At 36.3% G+C, this 24,803-nt stretch overlaps 1 protein-coding gene across 1 annotated transcript; it reads right to left on the bottom strand.

The window, feature by feature from the left end:
* Positions 1-3,196: 3,196 nt before the first annotated feature.
* Positions 3,197-23,561, bottom strand: LOC119073000 (sine oculis-binding protein homolog B). Its single transcript, XM_037178324.1, has 3 exons — positions 21,883-23,561; positions 6,497-6,737; positions 3,197-3,276 (listed from the first exon to the last, which is right to left on the bottom strand). The coding sequence occupies exons 1-3, from the start codon at positions 21,946-21,948 to the stop codon at positions 3,197-3,199; spliced, it is 387 nt and encodes a 128-aa protein (XP_037034219.1). The 5' UTR covers positions 21,949-23,561.
* Between the last annotated feature and the right edge of the window lie 1,242 nt (positions 23,562-24,803).

Here is a 24,803-nt window from a genome sequence, read left to right as displayed (position 1 = left end):
AATTAGCAGCGATAGATTATGATAGCAAACACCAAATTATCATACCCAAAAACTCAAGACTGTCGCAAATGATTATAAGCGATGCACATGAGAGTACAAAGCATGGAGGAACTCAACTCACAATGGCGTACACCAGAAATCAATATTGGATAATTGACACCAGAAAGTCAGTTCGTAATCAAATATACAAATGTGTCAAGTGCCATCGATACTCAGAAAAAATGCAAACCCAACTAATGGGAAACTTACCGGAGCCCCGAGTCAATCTCACCAGAGCATTTTTACATACAGGAATAGATTATGCAGGTCCGGTTCAAGTGCTAACAAGAAGAAAACCGGGAAAACGCGAAGTCACGAAAGGTTGGGTCGCGTTGTTCGTTTGTTTGTCTACCAAAGCCATTCATCTAGAGTTAGTTAGTAGCCTGACATCAGAAAGTTTTCGAGCGGCGTTCACTAGATTCTATAGTCGTCGAGGTCTACCATCTGATGTGTATTCAGACAACGCGAAAACGTTTATAGGAGCAAAGAATGAGCTGAGTGAAGACATGCAGTACATCAAAGAAGTCCTTGAACCAGAGCTAGCAGATATGATACTCAAGAATAGTGTTCAATGGCATTTCATCCCACCACATGCACCCCATTGGGGAGGAATTTGGGAAGCAGGTGTAAAATCAATGAAACATCACGTAAGGCGAGTAGTAGGCGAATCGGTACACACATTCGAAGAAATTACAACGACATTAGTAGAAGTGGAGGCGGTGCTGAATTCGAGGCCATTGTGTCCTGTAACGAATGATCCAAACGACTTCTCAGTGCTGACGCCAGGACATTTTTTAATTGGTGGACCTTTGTTGTCGCCCCCCAGGCCCAGTCTATTGGAAATAAATCCCAATCGACTTGGAGTTTACAAGCAAATATCTCAGAGAGTTGAGCACTTCGCTAAACGGTGGAAAAGAGAATATTTATCCACATTGCAACATCGACCTAAATGGATGAGACAAACCAGCAATGTAGAGAAGGGAGACATGGTGCTAGTGAAGGATGATGATTATCCTCCAGGCCAATGGAAAATGGGTCGTGTTATGGAAGTGTTTCCCGATTCAGATGGTCTTGTGAGAAGTGCAAAGGTTCGTACGCAAACCAATGAATTCATACGACCGATTCACAAGTTGAGCATTTTACCCATCGATAAGCCAATGCAAAAGGTCTCTGACAAGTAACCTTTCGTTTGAAGACCGAAGAGTAATTAGTAGTACTATTCCGATCAGCCTGTTAACGATAAATCATCAATGCCTTTTACTTTTATTTGTGACGAAATCAGACATCCATTATCAAACCCATTCAAGTTATAACTCAGCCATAATCCAAACCACTAAGCCCTGACCCAAATCAAGCCAAACCATTTATATCCCGCCCCTTCCGAATGAACAATCACTGTCGACCATGTTTTCTACTGTTTCAGGATCCATCAGTGAGCAGGACGAGGCGGAAGCGTCTAAACTTCCTAAATGCAAGGTCATACGGCGGAAATGCCATGATCACTCAGTCAATCAATCCACAACCAGTTTTACCGTCAGTATCCAGCCCAGTCAATCAATCCACAACCAGTTTTACCGTCAGTATCCAGCCCAGTCAATCAACCCACAACCAGTTTTACAGTCAGTATCCAGCCCAGTCAATCAATCCACAACCAGTTTTACCGTCAGTATCCAGCCCAGTCAATCAACCCACAACCAGTTTTACCGTCAGTATTCAGCCCAGTCAATCAATCCACAACCAGTTTTACCGTCAGTATCCAGCCCAGTCAATCAACCCACAACCAGTTTTACCGTCAGTATTCAGCCCAGTCAATCAACCCACAACCAGTTTTACAGTCAGTATCCAGCCCAGTCAATCAATCCACAACCAGTTTTACCGTCAGTATCCAGCCCAGTCAATCAACCCACAACCAGTTTTACAGTCAGTATCCAGCCCAGTCAATCAACCCACAACCAAGTCAATCTCCATCTATTCAACCCACAACCCATTCAACCCACAACCCATTCAACCCACAACCCATTCAACCCACAACCCATTCAACCAACCAGTTAACAGCCAGCCAGTGATCATCGGTCAATTGGTCCCGTTTAATCATTTTGATTCCCCAGTGTTAAATCTCAAATTTGAAATTCAACGTTTAATTCTATCTTTAGCGAATGCGTTGCGACCTGCCAGCAATATTGTAAATTAATTGTCGCAATGCAGTCGAATCCGTCGGCTTGTCGATTCGTGATGAGTCATTGACGAATAGACAAGCCGATTAGTACTTGTTGAACGCTAAACGAGAATGGTCATCCTGTAATGTCGCGTCAATTTCTCTTGTAATTAGTTTAGTATAACTCAAGTGAATTTGATTAATAAATAATTTAGTTAAGAAATTAACTTGTGTCGCGTATGTTATTGAAGGCGAACTATTCGATCAGTCAGCAGTATTCAACGATTTAATTTTGGTGATTCAATTGTAAGAAAGACGAGAAAGGAATTCATTGAAATTAAATAACATGTGTACATGGGAAGTCGTTAGGCTGTGTGCCATAGACTGATGAGTAGCCGTATGGGGAAAGTTCCACATGACAAAACAGTGCCTGAGTCGGTATTTGATAAGGCTCGGAACAGGTCAGGTCAACCTGAAACCTGACCTGAATTATCTGTTAACCTGACCTGACCTGAAATTTAATTACCTGACCTGACCTGACCTGAAGTGATCTTTAACCTGTTTCGACATGACCTGAAAAAACCTGACCTGACCTGAATTTTTTTTAAATTTTTTTTCATTTCTGATAATTTTATAAATTATGTCAAAATTATATAAAAGTTCTATTCTGCTAAGTATTTATTAATTAAAAACGAAAAAAAAAAATTTGAAAAACAGTCAAGCAATGAAGGCTATTTCAAACACGAGCCTGATGCTGATTTCGGGTACTTTTAAGAGGCAAGTCTACACAATTACTACAATACATCCCACCTAAATGATTTATTTTTACAGTCAAATTATTTGCCTCAATATTTCATTGTTTTGTTGAACTATTGTTTTGTCCTGACAAGCGTCATGTAAAGTATCCTTGAAGATCAACGACATTAATGTTTTGGACTACTGGAATTCCTATTCTGGAACTTTTCCTTGTTTGCCGAGTATAGCCCGTGATTTTTTCGCGGTTCAGTCCGGATCGGCCTGTGTTGAACTGTTTGGAGCTGTTGACGTTATTACACCCACCAGATGCTCTCTCACACACAAAACTAAACACGCGGTTATGTGCGTTAAATCGTTGTACAAACCTTAAGAGCGATCACCCCTTGGCAAATTTCTAGCCTACATTTCTGCGCAAAAATATTCGTTTTTTGATGATTTCTCTGAAGCGAAATCTTTTTTTGAAAAAGTAAAACTATTAAAGCATGCAAAAATGTGTTACCTTTAAAAAAAGTTGGTTTCTGGTTAATAACTTATCCCACTTGGAGAAACCTTTGAAAAATGTCTAATTTACACATTTTGCAAAGGTTTCGCCAAGTGGGATAAGTTATCAACCACAAACCAATTTTTCCTTTAAAAGTAACTGATTCTTGCATGCTTTAATGGTTGTGCTTTTTCAAAAAAAGATTTTGGTTCAGAGAAATTATCAAAAAACGAATATTTTTGCGCAGAAATGTAGACTAGAAATTTGCAAAGGGGTGAGCACTCTAAAATTTTGTTCCTCTTCCGAAAATACTGAATTATTGTTTTTTATATTTATGATTTCTACCGTTTAAAATGTTCGACTTATTTCTTCAATAAATCACGAAGAAAACAATAACAATATATTGGCTAATCAGATCGTTTGGTATTCTCTTCAAAACAATGCTTCCTGACTCAGATCTAAGCTGAAAACGCCCATAATATTCAAATTTTTCTTTTATCAAATTCAGGTCAGATCAGGTCAGATCAGGTATTTTTCATATTAGGTCAGGTTCAGGTCAGGTCAGGTTTGGAAATTACCTGAACCTGACCTGATTCCCTCAGGTATTTTTTCTCATGACCTGACCTGACCTGAACCTGACCTGTTCCGAGCCTTAGTATTTGACTAGTTTTAATACCAAAAAGATTCATTTACGAAATTCCTTGCTATGCTCTACTTCCTCCAACGTCAACTATAATCAATGTTTGAACGTATTAGTGGAGCTATTTTATTAAAACAGAAAGTGCCCAGTGTTATGAGCTTAATAGACGATTTTATCAAGTTCAAGGTTGTTTGGGGAACAGGTACCGTAAAAACAAAGTTTTGTCAGCAATGGACATCTCCGATATAAGTAGAGAGACTCGCCAGAGTTCATTTTGTATTTATTAACAGGCAATAATACGACATGTTTTCGGACGTTTATTGACCTCGGTTTCGCCTCGGATCTACAAGATTCACAAGAAAACCGGACTTTGTAGAAAAAAATTATTAAATTTTCTTGTTAAATCAATTTTGTTTCTTCATTATTAAGTCTTTTAATCAAAGATCATCTTCCTCTCTTCTGCTTTTTGAATGTCTACTTTATCAAGCGAATTATACTTGGCTCCCGTCTTCAATAAACAATGTGTGAAATTTAAATACCTACAAACAAACAACAGAAATAAGCAAATAATAATTCCAAGGTTCTGAAAGAACAGAGCAAGACACTTTCGAGTTGATCACGAAGGCGGTGGAATCAAAATTTTCCTGTAGTGCCAACTAATTTTGGAAAAATTTATATGACGATCTCAACTTACAAAAAAAATAAATTTGTTTTCGAGTTGACTTTTCAAACAATATACAATTAGGGTGTAGCGTTTTGACGAAAGTATTTTGTTTTTTAAGGCCTGCGGGTAGGTTCGTTGCAGAATGGTCCGCTGAACACGAAAATACCAAAAAAAAAATTTGAAGTTCGAAGCTCCTATGCGCACCTCTGAAAACCGACTTTTTTGGTCTCAAAGCCATAGTGAGATTAGTTCTGCCGGCTGTGTGGAAAAATTTATCTTAAGTGTATATGATAATTAATCGTAGAGACCGTGGCTTCAATAAAAAAAAAAAATTGAGTCACCGTTGAACAATTATAAAAAGTGCTCCCGACCATGACTTTTTCACAATTTTTTTGGATTTAAAGCTTTCCAAAATATATGACTGGAAAGGAATATAGTAGTGTCATATCTCATTTTAAAGGGAATTTCAAGAGCTTTCAAACGAATATAGACTCGACATAAAGATTCACCGGGTTGCAGATTCGATGACCTTCTAGTGTGTAGAAAATGGTACGAGAAAAACCATATTTTTTTAATTTGTCACAGAATTTATGCAAAAACGGTTCCAAATTGTTCTTAGTATTGCTGGCGTTAAGAATTCAGCAATTCTGGGAAGAAATAACCGACTTTTGGGGTAACTTTAACTCGTATGTTTAAGATAATCGAAAAATCATCAAACCGACAATTTGTTTTTTTAAATTACACCTTACATCGCCCATTTCGTCCCAGGATCGCTGCTCTATTAACGCCAGCAATACTGAGAACAATTTGGAACCGTTTTTGTATAAATTCTGTGAAAAATTAAAAAATATGGTTTTTCTCGTACCATTTTCTACACACTAGAAGGTCATCGAATCTGCAACCCGGTGAATCTTTATGTCGAGTCTATATTCGTTTGAAAGCTCTTGAAATTCCCTTTAAAATGAGATATGACACTACTATATTCCTTTCCAGTCATATATTTTGGAAAGCTTTAAATCCAAAAAAATTGTGAAAAAGTCATGGTCGGGAGCACTTTTTGTAATTGTTCAACGGTGACTCAAATTTTTTTTTTTATTGAAGCCACGGTCTCTACGATTAATTATCATATACACTTAAGATATATTTTTCCACACAGCCAGCATGGGAGCTTCGAACTTCAACATTTTTTTTTGGTATTTTCGTGTTCAGTGGACCATTCTGCATCGAACCTACCCGCAGGCCTTAAAAAACAAAATACTTTCGTCAAAACGCTACACCCTATATACAAGTCTAAATTGTCAAGATTTGTGTTTCACCCGCCTTCGTTAAGACACTTACTTACACTCTTTCAGAACCTTGAATATTTCGACTCCTTTTAAATAGCCGAGAGAGATTTGGTTCGTCGGGGGCAAAAAGCTAATTTTAGGAAACCAAATTAGGTTTTACAAAGAAAATTTAAAATAATTTAATATGTCATTCAGAGGGCTTCACCCCAGCTAACCGTGGAAGTCGGTGCGCCTGTAGTTGATTGTACAAAATAATTTGAAAATTATCGAAGATGAACGTCGTAAGCGCCAATATATTTCTACCAATGTATCTATCTAATTCTTCACATTCATCTGAATGCATTGATGTTATTCACCCAGATATGAAAATATTTGCGCGTAATTTTCGAGAAAAAATTCTCAAATATTCGAAGCGAAAATGCAAAAGTTTTTTTTTTATTTTTCGTTTCTTCGAAATGTGATACCTACTACAAACCTTTTTTGTCGATGATTTTCCGTAGTATGGGACTTTTCGAATTTTCTGGCGAATGTGAACTGTACCGGTCGGGTGTGGATGAATTCGTTGGACGTGATGTTATTGATACTGTTGTTGATTTCGGTTTATTTATATCCATGATGTCATCGGCTGCACGAGAGTATTTGGTTATTTCACTGCGATCGACATTGTTGTAGCCATACCATCCTAGCAGCTCATTCATAGCAGTTTCAGCATAATCCTATGAAACAGAAATTTTAGAAATTCTCTTATTTCGCTCTTCGTATAAAATGCATTATCATGATACTGAGTGGATGACAAATACTGTAAAATATACAATTTCCTATCCATGACCTTCCCGAATGATCCCTGTCGTTTTTCCTTGTTCGTAATTATTATTATCGAACTTCCAATTAGTAACTAAAGTCTGTTCGTATAAAGTGATGTAAGTGTCTGGATGTATGCAAAGTACATTGTAGACAAACTAGAAACAGTAGGAGTGCGGAATAGAATGCAATTTAATTATATCTGCTCCGATTTCCTTTGAAAGGGTGATTCAAATCGGTTCATACATGTATATTCGCCGGCTCAGCTTTCACTCATGTAATAGAACACTGACTCTCTTTTAGATTATATCTTCTTCCATCTTCCAACATTATCTTTTGGGATATATTATATGGATGATGGTGATGTCTACGACAACGGCGGTATAAACAAGAGCCGTAATAATGCTTCCAGACTATCCAATTCCAATTTAGATGTTTGGATGTATGGCGTGTTATATACAAAATACACTGGTGGATAACGATATAGTACGAGAAATTCTAGATCTGTTACGTAACATGAGCATATTTTCGTAATTCAAACCCTTAATGTTTTGAGTGTTATTTAGAGAGAAGAGAAGGGAAAAAAAACGTTGATTCTGAAAGAATAAGAATTCGATTTGATTTGAAAGATTTCATTTTTTTTTTGAAGAAAGAAAAAAGTTTTTCTTCTGACTTCTGAAATATTGTTTTCCTAACTTGTGTTAAAATATCGGGACTGTCTTGTAAGCAACAGAACCAAAGTATCTGCATGATTTTATCTAAAACAAACGAATTTTTAATTATTTTCTACTCAGCAACATATCTTGGTCTGCATTACTTTGTATAAGCACCTAGGGGAGATTTCATTGAGTTACACTTGAGAGGGTTCGCTGATGCCAACCAGCACCCAAACGTTACATGAGAACACAGGACATGTTTAAAAATTACAGTGTCACCATGTCATCCCGCGAGTGTAACTCTATGATCAACTCATTTAGATTGTGTAGCATCGGTAGCATCGAGATCGAGAAACGGGTTTGCCTTTCGTGATAGAAAATTCACTTATATGTTTTGTGTTAGTTGATCTGCAAACGCAATAGCCGACTTTACCGGTATGACATTACACTTCTAGTTTCTTAAAATCATTGGATATCGAAAAAGACGATTAAGATATGCGATGACCTTTGGTCGTGTAGATTGTCAGCGATTGTATGCGATGTGTAGATGGGCAATATAGGCCGCAGGCCGAGTGTGACAACATGTCTTGTGTGCCTACAAAAGAATTCGTAACCGAGTTGCATAGAACGTTCTTTTCTTTTCAATAATGGCAACGAAAGTTTTAGTTGTCGTCACAACATTTTCTCTCAACTCAGTGGCGAGAAATAAAACTTTTTTTTTCTTTTTTGCGAAAAACGTCGTATGCAACTCGGTGACCAAAAGTAAAACTTTCGTTGTTATTATTGAGAAAAACGTTTTATGCAACTCAGTGATGTCCGATTTTTTAGGCACACAATGTGTTGTCACACTCGCCCCGCGGCACATCTTCACACTCAGATGGCAATACAAACGTTCATATAAATTCGAATCATTAGTTCCTGGAGGGATTACATTTTAATCCTGCAAAACAACCCTTTTCAACTTCTTTTTTTTAAATAATCGGTTGATGAATAAACCAAAAGTTAGGTCGTCTGCTTCTGAGAAAAAAATCCTTTCAAATATATTTTTAATAGAATTGGTTGTGGTTTTAATTTCTATTGAAATGATCGTCAATCCAAATGATGAAACCGGTAACGTTAAAAATTTAAAGCTTTGATAGACGTGAAGTCATGTTTCAGGCACTAGAACAGAATTATCATCCTCATAATTTTTTTTTATGTCGGTAAAGGTCACTGCTTTACGGACGTTCCATACAAAATAAGAGGCCAAATGACCGTTGAAAATAGCTATTTTCATAATAAGGTAGTAAATGGGATTGTTTTGCGCGCTAGATGTGAGATTGCCGATACGAGCGAAGCGAGCGTGTGCGCAAAACCCCCATTTACTACCGTGTTAGAAACAAGGTTTTATCTCCTGTAATGTCATAATCAAACTGAAACATAAACACACCATGACGCCGTAACTCATTCATATTCCCCACAAATAAAACACACATCTACTAGAATTTGTCAAGAATTTGTCAATTTTCAGTGAATAAATGAGAAATTATCGAAGTTTTCCGTGAATAAATGTGAAATTATCGAAGTTAGCCGTGCGCAAATGACCATTTATCGAAATTTTCAGTTAATAAACGTACGTTCTGTGAATGAAGTGTTTAAATCTAGCCCTTTTTGATTCTAAAAGTGACACTCAAATTGTGAATATTATGACATTGCAGGAGATAAAATCTGTTCTTGTGCCTGTTATTGGAGTGCGTTGTCTTACGCTTATTTTACTCTTACCAAAAAAGTACTCCACGTGAGAGAAAAAAAAAATTCAATTTATGCTTTGTTTATTTGACAGGATGCTCTCTCACGGGTCACGGCTCTCTCCCGGGTCACGGCTCTCTCCCGGGTCACGGCTCTCTCCCGGAGTACTTTTCGTTGAGTGGAATGGAAACTATTGTAATTACCCTGCTGGGATTAATGAAATTCAAATCCTCTGTGGATTAAAATGATAATCCACAGAAGATTTGAATTTCATAAATCCCAGCAGAGTAATTACAATAAAACTCAAGAAAAATTACTTACTGGAAGCAGTTCCTCTCGGGATTAAAATTTTAATTCCTGATTTTTATCTGTGCATCTACTGATTAAAGCAGCATTATTTATCACTGGATAGCGTAAATTACTATTTTTGCGTATAGAATCCGAATAACCTTCTCTACACTGTACCACTCTCAATTCTGAACAAAATGTCTCATTGCTCTGACCACAGCACTCTTACCCTTTATCATTTTGGTTATATCCATGTTTTTCTTTGAGGCCATCTAGCATCAATAAATTTTATTAATTCGTAAGCGGTTGCCCTAAAACGCGGTTTCAAACAAGGCTTTTTCAGAACCTTGGATTGAAACACATAATTCCGGAATTCCTGTGAATTCTGTTAGAATCTTTGTTGCACTTAAGTAATTCGTTTTTAAAATTTTATGTGCAACAGATGTGCTTCGATCCACGAATTTATTCGTTTTGTTTTATACCATACACAACATTCTGTGACATGTTTCTTCGTAGAAATTCAAACAAAAAACTTATTTTCAAATTCTATCAAACTTGGGACACTTTTTCGTCACCATCAAGAAATGAACTCATTGTCGAAAATAAAAGCGTGTTTCCACAACTTACACTTACACTTTAATTTGGTGTGCGTGTTTTCAGTGTCATTCACGAAAAGCGACTGAAAACCGAACGCATAAAAAAAATTTCAATTTCAATTTATTGTATATACGGCTTGTTTATGCATTTTGCATTTTGATATATATGTATGTCCCAGCTCTCTGCAAATGTCTCACGTTAGCATGTCGTATTCCATTTCATGGATCAGTTTTCAGTAACTCATTATTTTAACAAATATTAGTCGCTGGGTTGTTTATATGCATAGTCGGATTTCATTTCTATTTGTAAGCGGTTAATGGTCTGAGTATCTTGTTCCCAGTTTTGAATAACAAAAATTACATGGGACGTCTGCTATACGAGAGCTCAACGTTAACAATTTATTGGACGTCCAGAAAATTATCTGGCTAATTAATTTCTACTTTCTTTGAACGAAAAGAGACTGGATGCTGGAGGAACGACACTTTTCCTTAAAACTAAACACCTTTTCGGTGACGGCGTTTTATTGACGCTCTCTGTGTAGCGAGAAATTCACCCGAGAAATGCAATTTCCAACTTTTTACCCGAGTTAAATACAACGTTTTCCACAACAAAGGCTTTCGAAGTTTCAGCAGAGGGGAAAAAATGACTATTTTCTTGTCTGCGTTGTGAAACAGTTGTATGTTAACCAAGGGGAGAAAATAGGAAATTCCACCAATTCGCTCAAGGTTAAACTCAACGTTTTTCATGATTGCGTTTTACGAAAATCCGCATTTTTGTCTACTTTGAAGAAAATAAAATAAAAAGCATGTTTTGGTATTCAGCCATTTTAGGTGATGAAATGATCATTTTCTGTCCCAACATGGCTAAAACCCGCCATTTTAGGGGAGAAAATATTTATTTTCTCACCTAAAATGACACTTCTCAGAATTACAACAAAACGTCATTTTCACAACGCTTCATGTTGGTGTCTCAGATTTGTAGGGCAGTAAATGACAAGACTTGGCTTAATACAAAAGGAATTTATTAAACAAATGTCCGAACTGAATGATTATTATAAACGATCTGTATGTGTACACTTTGATCAACCATCAGTTGAATTACAGACAGGGAACTAGATTTCACTGAATCTAACACACCCCCTTAATTCAATTGATTCACACTTCCTTAACAGCAAATCCAATTTTTTTTCCATTCATGCTCAATTCTGATCCCATGAATGGTCGCCTTCAAACTGAATTCTCAAGTTCGTACATATTCTTCCACCTCCAAATCGGTTTCTCAAATGCGTATTCCATTCATATGTCATGATCTTGTCCGTGTCCATTGCTATTGTCCGCACCAAATTCATTCTGATAATCGATGCACCCGACTTCCTGTTTCGTGTTCTCTCAAAACTCCCTTCTCTTTTGTCCTCTTCTTAAACTCTCAACTCCACGAATATCAGCTGGACTACGGTGTAAGCCGCTCCCAACACCACTGATACCGGTATACTGTCAGTTCAACCCACCATTCCGCATTCACTTGTATCTGCCATGATCGCTTCGGTTTCCACGATCAATTCGGTTCAGCCATGATCATATTCCAGATTGTAAGTTTCATGTTCCATCGTCAGTCCACATATCATGACGACTCGTTCAATCCATGATCAATTCTATCAGCCATGACTACTTCAATTCCATAGTCAATTCATTATTCCACAATAAACAAGTTTCCGCTTCCAGTATTTCCTATGCTCCTATTTCGATTACGTTATACCCGATTCTTCATTCCATATTCGAAGCGTTGACATTTCCCACATAATTTTGAATTCATTTTTTTTTTTAATTCTATGTTCAACTTCCTTCATTTATACTTCTTTTAGAAACATAAATTTTACAATTGCTCCTCACTATCTCGATTTTGCGTCCTACTGGGCCCATAACCTGTTGGTGTCTCAGATTTGTAGGGCAGTAAATGACAGGACTTGGCTTAATACAAAAGGAATTTATTAAACAAATGTCCGAACTCAATGATTATTATAAACGATCTGTATGTGTACACTATGATCAACCATCAGTTGAATTACAGACAGGGAACTAGATTTCACTGAATCGCTCTCGTCTATGTCTTTCGGATAAAGATAAAGGTTTATCTAAAATAACACTTCCCTATCTTCAGTCGAATAGAGATGTTTCGCAAATTTTAGATATTTCTCGTGAATTTTTGGAGAAAATATGAAAACGTTTAAAAAAGGTCAAAGGTGAAGGTTAAAGAAATCGTAGACAATTGAAACTCCACCGATTCAACCGAATCAAACTATTTGACTATTTAAATTCACCGAAATTAAGACATTTTACGAAATGTAAATTTATACCGAGTAACAAAATACGCGAAAAACATACAAAATTTACTACATTAAACATCATTAGTACACACGAGACGAATGAGTGAACGAACCGGCAGAATGAAAAAGAAAAAAAAAATCATATTTAGCATTCCGGTATTATTAGTCTTGTAATACAATCTTTCATATGCACAGAATGTCTATTTTATGTACCATGAGCTCAACGGACATTCGACACCGCCGTATTTTGGGATTGACTAAGCTGTTTTATAGGAAGATAAAAATGATGGGGCGCTTCATCCATATTATAATACAATGTGAAAACATTATACGTGTATGTACACTGTACGTAGCTCGTAGGTCGCGCACAGCATAAAATGAAAACAAAGTATTCTTTTTTAGATCTCAAATAATAAATATCATGCGACCAGTCGCGATGCGACGTATCAAGTTTCTTTGTTATTAAAAACACATTTTCGCCAGTAAGAAAATTTCAATTTGAATTTTATATAACCAATACAAAGAACAGAATTATTTAGTTAAAAATGCTACAGAATATCGAGCTATTTTGTAGGTTCATTAAAATGATTTAGGAACACGAACTATTATGGAAGCAAGGGAAGAGCAAGGGAAATTCCATTTTGGTTCCAATTTTATATATTGCGTTTGTTCACGATGACGTAGTAAAAGTTCCCTTCCTGACAGCGCATCGGGAAGCATTGAGTCTATGGACACAAAATTTTAGACGTATTTCAATAGATAAATCCAAGGCAGACATGAGTCGGTTATCCGAAAAACCGAAAATTTCGGATCGGTTTTGACCGAACCGAATATTTCGGTTCGGTTATGACCGAACCGAAACTTCCGGTTCGGTTTTGACCGAACCGAAAACTTCGGTTTTGACACTAAACGAGTTAAAATAAAGCTTAATTCGTCGATTAATTTTGTCACAAACTAACCGAAAATAAGTTTATTGAGTCATTGCATAGAGTTGGTATTAAAATAAAGATTGAGTCAATTACATCTGAGTTTTTTTTGTAGAGCACACCCACCCATTGAATGACTTTATTATCTTAAATTCGGTTAGTTCATGACGAAACTAACTAATTTCGACGAGTTAAGCTTTATTTTAAGTTTCGGTTCAGTCATAACCGAACCGAAATATTCGGTTCGGTCAAAACCGATCCGAAATTTTCGGTTTTTCGGATAACCGACTCATGTCTGATCCAAGGGACCCAATCTAGCTTCCCCGATTTCACCAATCTGGCCCTGCGGTACACTTTAGATTAATTATTCCCTGCGAAACCTGACAGAGGCACCAAGAGATACTAGGCATTGATAGATCCGTAACTTGCGCGAGAGTAGCGCTCGCACTTCTGCGCTGATTCCAGATAAATTCAGAAAGTGAAAATTAGGAAATATTTGAAGGTGAGAAATTTTCAGGCTATTTCTCGATAGTTCGGACAATTATCAGCTGTCTAACTTGAAAGAGAGGAAAATGTTTTTATCCGATAAGACTCAGGTATGGTTTTATCACAGCTTCTCAGGGAGATGCTAATATGACGACAGCGAAGCTTCAATAAAAAAAAAATAGCAAAATTGTTTAGAATATTGTTGACAGTTGCAGTAAGCAAGGCTGACATTTTGCTTAGCTTAGTATTATCCGGTCTGTTACACTGTACCTTCCCTTAAGAGTTTTGAAGTACCACGTTGATGAAGAATTATGCTCATCTGCAATGGAGACCGGAAAACAATGTGTGTGTATTTTCAGCATTGAGTATTAAGACGAGTCAAATGAGCCACCACTGTTTTTGGAGAAAAGAATCAGATACCTGTTGCTGTCAAATAATAGTCGATAACATCCTTGTTTGGAACGTTTAATTTTGTAATTCCAAGTGTTATGGTTGTGGGCCGAGTCGCATGCAATTGTGTAAGTTATTTTTCATATGTGCGATGAAAATGCCACGAGAAAATGACGTTGAAATTTGTCTGATAACAGTTCGGGGAAGGAAATGTCTATTTTATCCCCGTTTGTTTTGACAGATGAGAAAGTTTTCCGAACTTTTGGCATTGCTTTGAAAAATTTCGTAACAAATTGATGCTTGATTTGTTTCGAGAAGAAAACCGGCAATCACACCTTATAAAAACCTTTGTGTTTACCTCTGTAAAAAATAGGAAACTCCAACTCGAGCGACTCTCGGCTCGAATAAACACACTAAAACGAGACTTTTCATTTTTATCCCGAGTTATGTATTGGATTTTACATGCTGAGGGCGACGAAAGTAGTACTTGAAACATGAAAAGTACGGTTTTCGACGCATATATTTACTTATTAAGCCTCCTGGAAATGAGTTTTTACCTAACGTTCTTACCTTCTTCCTTAGAGTAAAGGTTTAGAAGTGTGTACGAGCGAGTTGGATCTTTGGAAACGGGATGGTTTTCAATCGTGAGTGCATCGTGAAGGTTTCCATTTTGTTTGACTTTTTGTTTGTTTGCTTGAATGTTGACTGCATTTTCACTGTTTTCTTGCTACGTTTCGGGGTTCCCTTCACAGCAGTTTTCCGTTTATGCCCGAACGTTCCATCAGTAGATGGCATATTTTCATTGTAAATTTTCAATGTTCGTTCAATCGAAAATTTACTGCTGCCTTGGGAAGGGTTCAGTGGAAACAACTGATGATGGCTGGATCACACTAGCCTCAGACTGCCACTGAATCCCGAGGTCGAAACAGCGTCTTTGCTTCATTGTTTTCACTTTACGTGATCCGTGAGGGTAAGGGAAGAGCTTTCTTGCTCTGTTGGTTTTTGGATTTGTAAGAATTGTGACTGTTGTCTCTTTGTATTCGGGGGCGTTTTTCCTTTGAATTTGTAGGAATGGGTTGTGATTTCCGCCATTTTAAGAAGAAGAAGAATTGCGATCAAGGTATATGACGCTCGTAAATAAGACATGTATTCTGGTTGTTTATGTTTTGACTCGGTAGAAGAGTTTGTATTTTTTAAGTAAAATTACCAAATTATTCCCCTTTGAGTAGAAATTACGTGTGAAATTCGAGAAAGAAAATTACAAAGTTGGCGCTGGAGTCGATTTGTACGGCTAAATCTGTAACTTTCATCACAACCCATTCTGCCTTTGAATTTGTAGACATTTTACCTGTGAATTCTTGTTTACCTGTTTCACTTTTTATTTGTAAGCTGTGAATTCTTAAGAGTTTATTCGTAGGCATTTCAGCTTAAGTTGCTTAAATTTATAGGCATTTCAGCTTCTTAAATTTACAGGCAATTTAGCTCCTTTCAGTACCTCTTTGTAGGCATTTCAGCTCTGTTATTTTGTTCTTTTCAAGTCTTTTCAAAAATCCTTTCAATGTTTTTAGTCTAATAGCTTCGCGCTGTGGGTGAGTTCTACTGTTGCGTTTCAATGAAAGTAGATAAGTAGGTATGGCCAGTCCATACTAGTCGGAGCACATACGGATTTGCATGGCGCCACCTGAAACGAACTCATTTCTAGTGGAAATTTGCACTAGAAATGAGTTCGTTTGAGGTGGCGCCATGCAAATCCGTATGTGCTCCGGCTAGAACAAATTTGAACGTTTGGCCATACCTATCCATTTACTTTCATTGTTGCGTTTAGTCCGTTGCTAAATCGTAACGTAAAAAAACCCGGCGCTGCCCTTTCCATTATATCTATGGTATGATTACTCTAAGCCTTCTTCCGTAATCTCCTATTAATGAAGACTATTTTCGACGTACATTTTGATTGTTTGGTGTATGTGGTTAATATAATTGCGAAATAACACTCGATGTGTATTAAATTACCGATGATAATTTATCGATTTACGCTATAAATCGGCCGATTATATGCTAGAATGTTTTTCATTCGGAATTTTTCTTTTTTTTAAGTCGTTCATTAAATAGGTCTACCATTCGTTTTCATTTGATTTCTCACATTTTCATCGTCGCTATATAGACGGGAATGGTATTTTATGTAATTGTACCGTACGGATACAAGCCCTTACTACTCTTTTTACAACACAACGGTGTCAAAATACATCAAGGGTACATAATTTCACATATTTTAATAATCATTGATATATTGAGTTACAAATAAAATTTTATATACAAAAATAATAAAATGCATATTGCATTACAAACAAGCATTACACGACACATCAAACGTTCATTCATATCATTGCGTTTGTGTATTGAAATTGTTTTCTTTTTTTCTTTTTTGATATGCAGCACAAATGGAACTGATATTCGGGATATATATTTTAATAAACCTGAAGAGGGATCACTTTACACTTGTGCAGTTTTTCCATCAAGTTTATTATACATTCTCGAAATGCAAGATCAAAAGAAGGATATGCAAATAAATTTAGTAAGTTAGCGGGGTATATGTGGCGCACTATGTGTGAACGATATAATACATTCACACACTCAACGACACATTGAATTTTTTTTAAAATTATATTAATTCCTTATGTGTTCAATTCAAGCGCGTCAATATTATACCTACCTATAATTATTAAGTTACACGCACGATAAAAATCTGTTGAAATTGATACTTTTCATTCAAGTAACGATTTAGAATTCCAGTATACCCAGCCAATGTTTATTACAAACTATAAATATTCAATACACAATCAAATTAAACATAGAACCAAGCTCCATTTGAGAGTGTATTTCTACAGAAAGAAAGAAACATTTTCCGAGTGAATCGGTCCGTTACCCATTCATTAAGTACCCCAACAAAATAGTTTTCAAATCCGTCGGGAAAATGATTTTTTTTAAATAATTTATTTTGGTTCTACAACCAAAATAAAAAATATTCGCATCATTAGAAACAATTTAAAACGAACGAATTTTTTTATAAATTCATTTCTAAATTATTTCTCACTCTCGAACCAAACGAATCGACATTTTTGTTAATGCTGTCTAGGAGACTGTCAGCAGACTGTCAGCAGGCAGTAAGTTGTTAACACCAATACACGTTTACAAATACAAATTGAAATGTCATGAATATAAAGCGATAACATAGCCGTACTAAGAAAAAGTCGATACATTTTGTTGACACAGTGTTTCGGCGTTTTTTAAAACAGAAAATGTTGTGAGTTTTGATTTCACTTTTAGCCACCTAAAAATGCGTTTTTTCCATATATCGTTGAACAACTTTTGTCTTAAAATAAGTCAACGAATCGAATGAATCAAAAAAATTAATACAAATTTTTGATTTTCCTGACGGATTGGTCACACTAAGCTTTTAGGATTCACACGGCTTTGATCGGGATTGTAATGATCAAAGTTCCCACAAGAGGGTGAAACCTGTTACTAATCCAGAAAATTGGAGATTGAGAATTAGTTTTAAGTGATGTTGGAATTAGTGGACACACTTTTGGCCGAGACATTTTCTAATAATAATAATTTTTCTACCATGAAGCCACGATCTGACCTTTGTGCAAATATACATAAATGTAAATCGTGTTGTCTTCTGCACTTTTTCACAAAAAAGCGCCATCATAGGTTCATGGTAAAAAATAGATTTGAAGATTTTCTCAGCCAAAAATATGTCACTAAGTTCTTCGGTTCTTTGACATCTGATGAAAAATCGATTTTAGGAGAGTTCACTCTAATTGGATTCCACTTGAATAATCGATTGATTTTAGACTACGAATTTGTCTCACGTCTCTGAACAAATACAAAAGTCAAACCACAGCACTACTACTAGCACGAACATAGAAAATATTTCGGAGGCTGATGAAATCACAGTAGGCTTGTTTTCGTTGTATGAGTTAAAACATACAATACAAACAATCCTAAGCTCGTATCACTAAAGCCTCCAAATTTGACATTTGTCACTTCAGTGTTCATGCTAGTAGCAGTGCTGTGGTCAAACTGAAAGTTTTCAGAACCTGCACGTGTATCGCGATATAAGCAAGTCTTTTACTATATAAGACCACATTAACTACAATAAACTTGTAGTTGCACTCGATAATATATGTAGCCGTTTCTGAATAGTCCTTCAACCGAACTGCCAGAATTTTCGACGAAAATAAATAATTTCCCGGCGTTTTGCTTTAATGACTCTTTCATTGAAAAGGAAAGGTTTTTTTTAGGAAAACGTTGTATGCAGCTCGGGGATAAATGCTTTTTTAGGCATTCATTAGGCACACTCGGCCCACAGTGATGTGCCTAAAATAGTATATTATGTCACTAGGACCAAAATGGTGTATTTTTGACTCAGGTGGTGAAGACGTTCGAGGATGAAGCGGAGCGCAGCGCATTACAAGCAAAAGTTGACACAACTTAGACGAAAAGTGAGAAAAACGATTTTCGTTTTGGCTCTCTATATCTGGTGAGAGAATATGACGTTTTTGGTCCTCCTTAATATAAGAATATCACTCGGTGGCATAAATACCATTTTCATACGCAATTCACGCCGTAAGTGTGCCTAAAATTTGAATTTCTAGTGAACGATTTAATGAAAAAGTGAACCGAAAAGTAACTTTCAACGCTTCCTTGTATGAAATTGACGCTGCGTTAGAAAGTAATACGCACTTTCCATTTTGAATTTTGACTGGCACTTACGGCGTCAACATGTTTTTGTTGATCTCAAGAATACTTTTTATGGCAAATTTTAAATTGACTGAAACTCCTTGAAATAATTTGTGTGGCTCATTTGACAAGTCGGTGCATTACTCAATTTATCAGTGATTATAAAAATTTGGGCACTTATGTGGTCACCCTCATTTCTCGGCTTGTTGCATAAATCGCCATTGTTGATTTTAAATTCATTTGAAGAAAGAATCGATGTTGAAAGAATATTGAAAAAGGCATTTCAACAAACCAAATATCTCGACGAATACTGCCGGATACAAAAGTGAAATGAATTCAACCATATCCTACTCACTGTGAGTCCACATATTAATTAGATATAAAAATACTTAAATTACGAAAAACAAATCCTACATAATATAAAATCGCTGAAACAAGATCATTAAACTCAACATTAGTGCTGGTGTTGGAAATCACTTTTTCAGCTTTTCGAAAAAAAATTTTAACACAAAAAATTTTCTAACTTAAATATTTATGGTGACGTCACTGAAGGCATGAGTATTGAGAGAAATATTCTATTTCAGTACATCAACCGAAATATGATCCCGAAAATTTAATACACATAAATAGATGGAGGTATAGTTATAGGAGGATATATTACGGAGTTGTTAGACATGTTTTTTGTTATTGTTGATGAAGTAATATATGGACGTTTTATAGATGAACTGGGCATGGAGGAAGCAAAAGATTATTTTTTTTTTAAGAATCGAGGAACTTTGTTTGGCCAAGACATTCTTCAAATCGATTGTTTGCCATGAATCCGTGATGGCTCATTTTTGGCCAACTGTGCAAAAATGTAGATCATTTAACCGAAAAATTAGCCATCATGGCTTCATAGTATAAAACCGATTTAAAGAATGTCTTGGCCAAAAATATATAACTTAGTTCGACGACTCTTTTGATTCATTTGCCCAACAGATTGAAAGGTGTACTTCATCTATACTACTTTTGAATAAACTACATGTCCATGAGAGAAATGATGGAAAATGGGTTCTCGGTTTCAGCTTGGACCAACCAATTTCCATCATATGGTCATAGTTGATTCTATGCCTTAAACAAAACAAAAGCTACAATAAGGAAAAAGTCGTGTATCGATGCTGAAAAATGCATAACATCATTATCTGTTAATGACAGGTTCGAGTAAAGCTTGCAATAAATGATGGAATTTGTTTATGTACTGTCCGTTTGACAAGAGGATCGCCACGGTTCAGCAGGGGGTTTTGAACATTTGTTTTTTACACGTTGGCACACGTGCTCTTGTCAGATTCAAGATTCTTTTTACGAAGGTTACGCTGATTATACTTTGTGAAAAAGGCCAATACCTTGCAAATATGTCACATCTTGGACAGAATTTGACACTGCAATATCTGCAACATGAAAAAACTAAATGTTCGAAACCCCCTGAAACCCCGTGCTTCCTACGTAATATACACAAACTAGGTGAGCCAATCTTAATTTATAGGAACGAAAATGCTGCAAGATGCCAATGAATGTGTTGAAATTCATTCAAAAGAAGTAACTGACTTCGTAATTGGTATGTCTGTGCCGGTACAATTAACGAGCTTATTCTTCTGAAAGTTTTTCAATCGTTAAATCCAGATGTAGGACCTCTGAATATTTGAATGAGTTTGTTATGTCTGTGAAATTTGAGTAATGGCTAACTTCTGAGGTAATTCTTCTATCAAACTGAATTGTGGTAGGAACATATTGAAAGCCCTTCAATGAAGGGTGTAGTCAATATACTTGCATTCCACACTTGTAACAAATGAAGGAATAAAAATAAATTGATTTATTGAAAAAAGTCAATGAATTCATTATAAATTAGAAGAAGATGTTCATTGCTAAGTGAATGGTAAAAGTTGAGCATAATTCGCTTCGTAGTTCTTGTAAGTAGCCTTTCCGAGCTCAAATTACCTCTCAGCTTGCAATGAAGAATCTGAATCTGAATCAAACTGAGTGACATATTAAACATGTCATCACAACGTTGAAACGAGATATTTAAGTTAAGAGACGTTAATAATAGCAACTCCATACTAACGATATTAAATCTGAGGCTCGGAACGGGTTCGGGTTGACCTGATCAGTTCAGGTTATGACCCGAACCGGTCTTAGACCCGAACCGGAACTAAGACTTCGGGTTCAACCCGAACTTGACCCGAACCAGAATTTTCGATTTCGGGTTCAAACCGAACCCGACCCGAACCCGAAGTTATTCAACCCGTACTTAACCCGAACCCGAATTTCCATTTCGGGTTTGACCCGAACCTGATCTGAACCCGAAATTTTCAAATAGATCAGGTCCGGTTCGGGTGACCCGAAAATTTTACACTAAAAAATGCCAAAAATTTCGGGTTAACCCGAACCGGACCTGATTTATTTGAAGATCTCGGGTTCAGGTCAGGTTCGGGTCAAACCCGAAATGGAAATTCGGGTTCGGGTCAAGTACGGGTTGAATAACTTCGGGTTCGGGTCGGGTTCGGTTGGAACCCGAAATCGAAAATTTAGGTTCGGGTCAAGTTCGGGTTGAACCCGAAGTCTTAGTTCCGGTTCGGGTCAAGATCAGGTTCGGGTTCCGGTCTGACCGAACCCGACCCGTTCCGAGCCATAATTAAATCTGTAACTTTTTCTGTTTGAAGTATCGTTTTGTGTTTGATTTAAAATCTACTACTTCACTAGTTATTCTAAACTTTTTGATATATAAGAGAACATAGTCAGTGCAGATCACTTGCTTTTGTCGTCATTGTCGATAACATATGACTAGACTAGATGTAAGTTTACGAAAACATATAGGTTTGTCGCATCAAGTAATCTGCATTATTGAACTTAAATTTGTTAAGAGACTACCGTGTCAGGATCTTACCTTTATTTCATCCGATGGCATTTCCTTCTTAACTTTTACAATAAGGGGTGTTGTAGTTGTGGCCATGGTCTGGCGTGTATTTGTTTTAAGCGGATAATTGAGAAGTCACTGCCAACCAAAAAATCGTGTTGATAATTTGATTCTTGTCACTTATCATACGAACTAGGAACTTTGTTTCTTTACGATTTATTTCGAAAACACTTTGCGATTGTTATTATTGCACGAAGGAAAACATTTCACTCTCAATTCGATGGAAATATTTTTATTTGTTGTTTCAGGTCCAATATGAAAACCGATGATGATATTTAACAAAAAAACAAAAAGTTTTTCATGTGTGTACGCACCACAGAGAGAGAGAGAGAGAGAGGGATAGTGGTGTACAGAAGAACGAGTTAAACCAAAATATTTTCGTTCACAAAATATTCTATTTCACATGTAGGTACATTATATCGCGGTAAATTCGTTTCGTTTCGAGCATGTGTGTAAAAAAAATGTTCTGTATTGAAAAAGACGGTTATTTATAGCAGCCATAAAATTAAATTTGTATCACGAGTATCTACACCAAGTTCAAAGAAAATTTCGGTTATATTATATCGGTTCGGTGGTTTTATAAATAGAGAACATTCAAATGATGAAAAATGCATATTGCGTTTTGATTCGGATTTTCATCAATTAAATTCAACTTTTCTGATGTCGAAATATGTTTTGTTTATAGTTTCTCTCTCCAATTTTACGGATCCTTTTTCACTTTACAGTTTTATTTTCAACTTAGCGCTTAACTCTACGAGTATACACACATCGGCTGTAGCTCGGTGTACAATTCAATCTTCTGATTCACTTCACAATTATTATATTTTTTCATTGATTTCAGTTACCAATTGAAAATTTTTAGCTTCTCATTCGTCGAGTGGGGCATCTGAAAAATGAGTTCAAATTCCGCACGAATTTAAATTTCATTTCCGTTGAATGGAAAACGTTTTTTTTTTATTATTTCCTTCGTTCGATTGTTTATTTTCGAACAGTTTCGTGTTGCATTGATCAGTTAATCGATTTTATTTGGAAACGAAACAAGTGAAAATTCGTTCTCACATTGAACACGATTGTCCCATGCTGTACAATTAATTCTTTTCTGTGTAACATACACTTTCTGGCACTGGTCCAGCGAAACACACAAATCGGTTGCTTATACAGAAAAGAAATTATTATTGAAGAAGTTTATATCCATCGTTGTGTACGCTAAATCACCTGAATAATTTTGTTTTTCGAAAATCATACAACAAAAATTGAATGATCTGGCGTTTTTACGTTAAGTCCGTTTCGACCAGTTAGTCACCGCGAAGAAAATTTATTTTTTAAAAGAAATTTTAATTTTATTTTTTACTCCAATTATGTTCCTTTAATCAACAAGAAATCTCGTTCTAACCAACTCAGTTATGTTGGTCGCATTAAATATATCAAATTTCACTTTTCCACCAACCGAATAAACGTTTTTGAATGAGAAAAACCGTTTTCATGGAGTTCGTTTTTCACTACTCGCTTTTCGCTTTGAACAAATTCAACCACAGATACGACACCGTGCACTCAACACTGAATTGCTTAATCAAACTTAGCTGTTCAGTCTGAATGTAACGAATCTGGTGAACAGAAACAGTCACATGATTTTACAACACTAAACTATCGTTTCCATTCTATCACTGTACCATATCCTTCGTCTTGGTTTCGATTCTGCGCATGGTATGTTCTATATGTACGTGCAAAGTATACTCACAAAGTCGGTGATCGTACAAAGCACCGTGTAGAATTGCGCTAATTTTGTTTTGGTTTTTCATATTTCGTAATTTTGTGATTAATTTTCGATTTGTTCTTTCACTTAGGCAGCTAGTGCATGAAAGCTGTTGATATTGCTCATTAATGTCTTAACTTGTCCACAAAAAGTCTGAGCTCTATCAACCGTAGTCTTATATACTTCCCAAAAGAAGAGAAAGATTTTATTTCAGTCTGTCGAAATTACTTTTATCCACGACAGAGTAAAGTTACTCTGTCGTGCTTGGATCAAATCAAGTAATAGATTCAGCGAAATGTGGTGCAACACCTAAATAGAGGTGGTTGTGTCAGTCGAACAGCTGTGAGAAAAGTTAGGGCATTTTCAAAATTGCGTTAAACTGCAAAATTCTTCTTATCGTCGAAAATAAAATACAAAACTCACAGATTTGGGCTATAATTTCAGCTAATTGGCCAATACCCACTAGCCATTCCTCTTAAGAGGCTCGATGCTTAGCTAAAATTGTATCCTGCATTTGCGTGCCTCGTTACTGAAATTTTCAAAAACTGCACATTGACTCAGAGCTGGTCAAACTGATACAATCAAATCTTGTTATCGCGGTCGTCCATTTTTGAAAAGGGATTCTGATGGAAAGATATCATCAAAAGTAAACTAAAATCCAGCATTCAAAAAACGCCCAAATGTATGCTCTTCAGCAAAGAATCGATGCCTGTTAAGAGGCACAGGCACTTAGCTAATATTGTAGCCAACATTTGCCTGCCTCATATTTCATTTTTGATGATATCTTTCTATCAGAATCCTCTTTCAAAAATGTACGGCTGCAATTCCGACCGCGAATGTGTTGGCCTTAGAGTCGTTTGACCAGCTCCGAGAAAAGTGAGCAGTTTAGCGAAATTTTCATAAACTGCTCACGTTTCTCAGAGCCGCATTCGTGGTCGGGATTGGGGTAGTACAATTCTCAAAAAGGATTCTGATGGAAAGATATCATCAAAAGTAAACTAAAATCCAGTATTTAAAAATCGCCCTAATTCTTTTCAGCAAAACACCGATGCCTCTTAAGAGAAGTGGATGCTGCGTTGAAAAGTCTTTTCAATTTTTTTAAAGACGAACCAACACAACGCTCAATTGTAGCCTAAAT

Source organism: Bradysia coprophila (assembly GCF_014529535.1).
Source record: "Bradysia coprophila strain Holo2 chromosome IV unlocalized genomic scaffold, BU_Bcop_v1 contig_84, whole genome shotgun sequence".
NCBI classification, from domain to species: domain Eukaryota; kingdom Metazoa; phylum Arthropoda; class Insecta; order Diptera; family Sciaridae; genus Bradysia; species Bradysia coprophila.
This window is presented reverse-complemented; position numbering and strand designations above follow the sequence as displayed.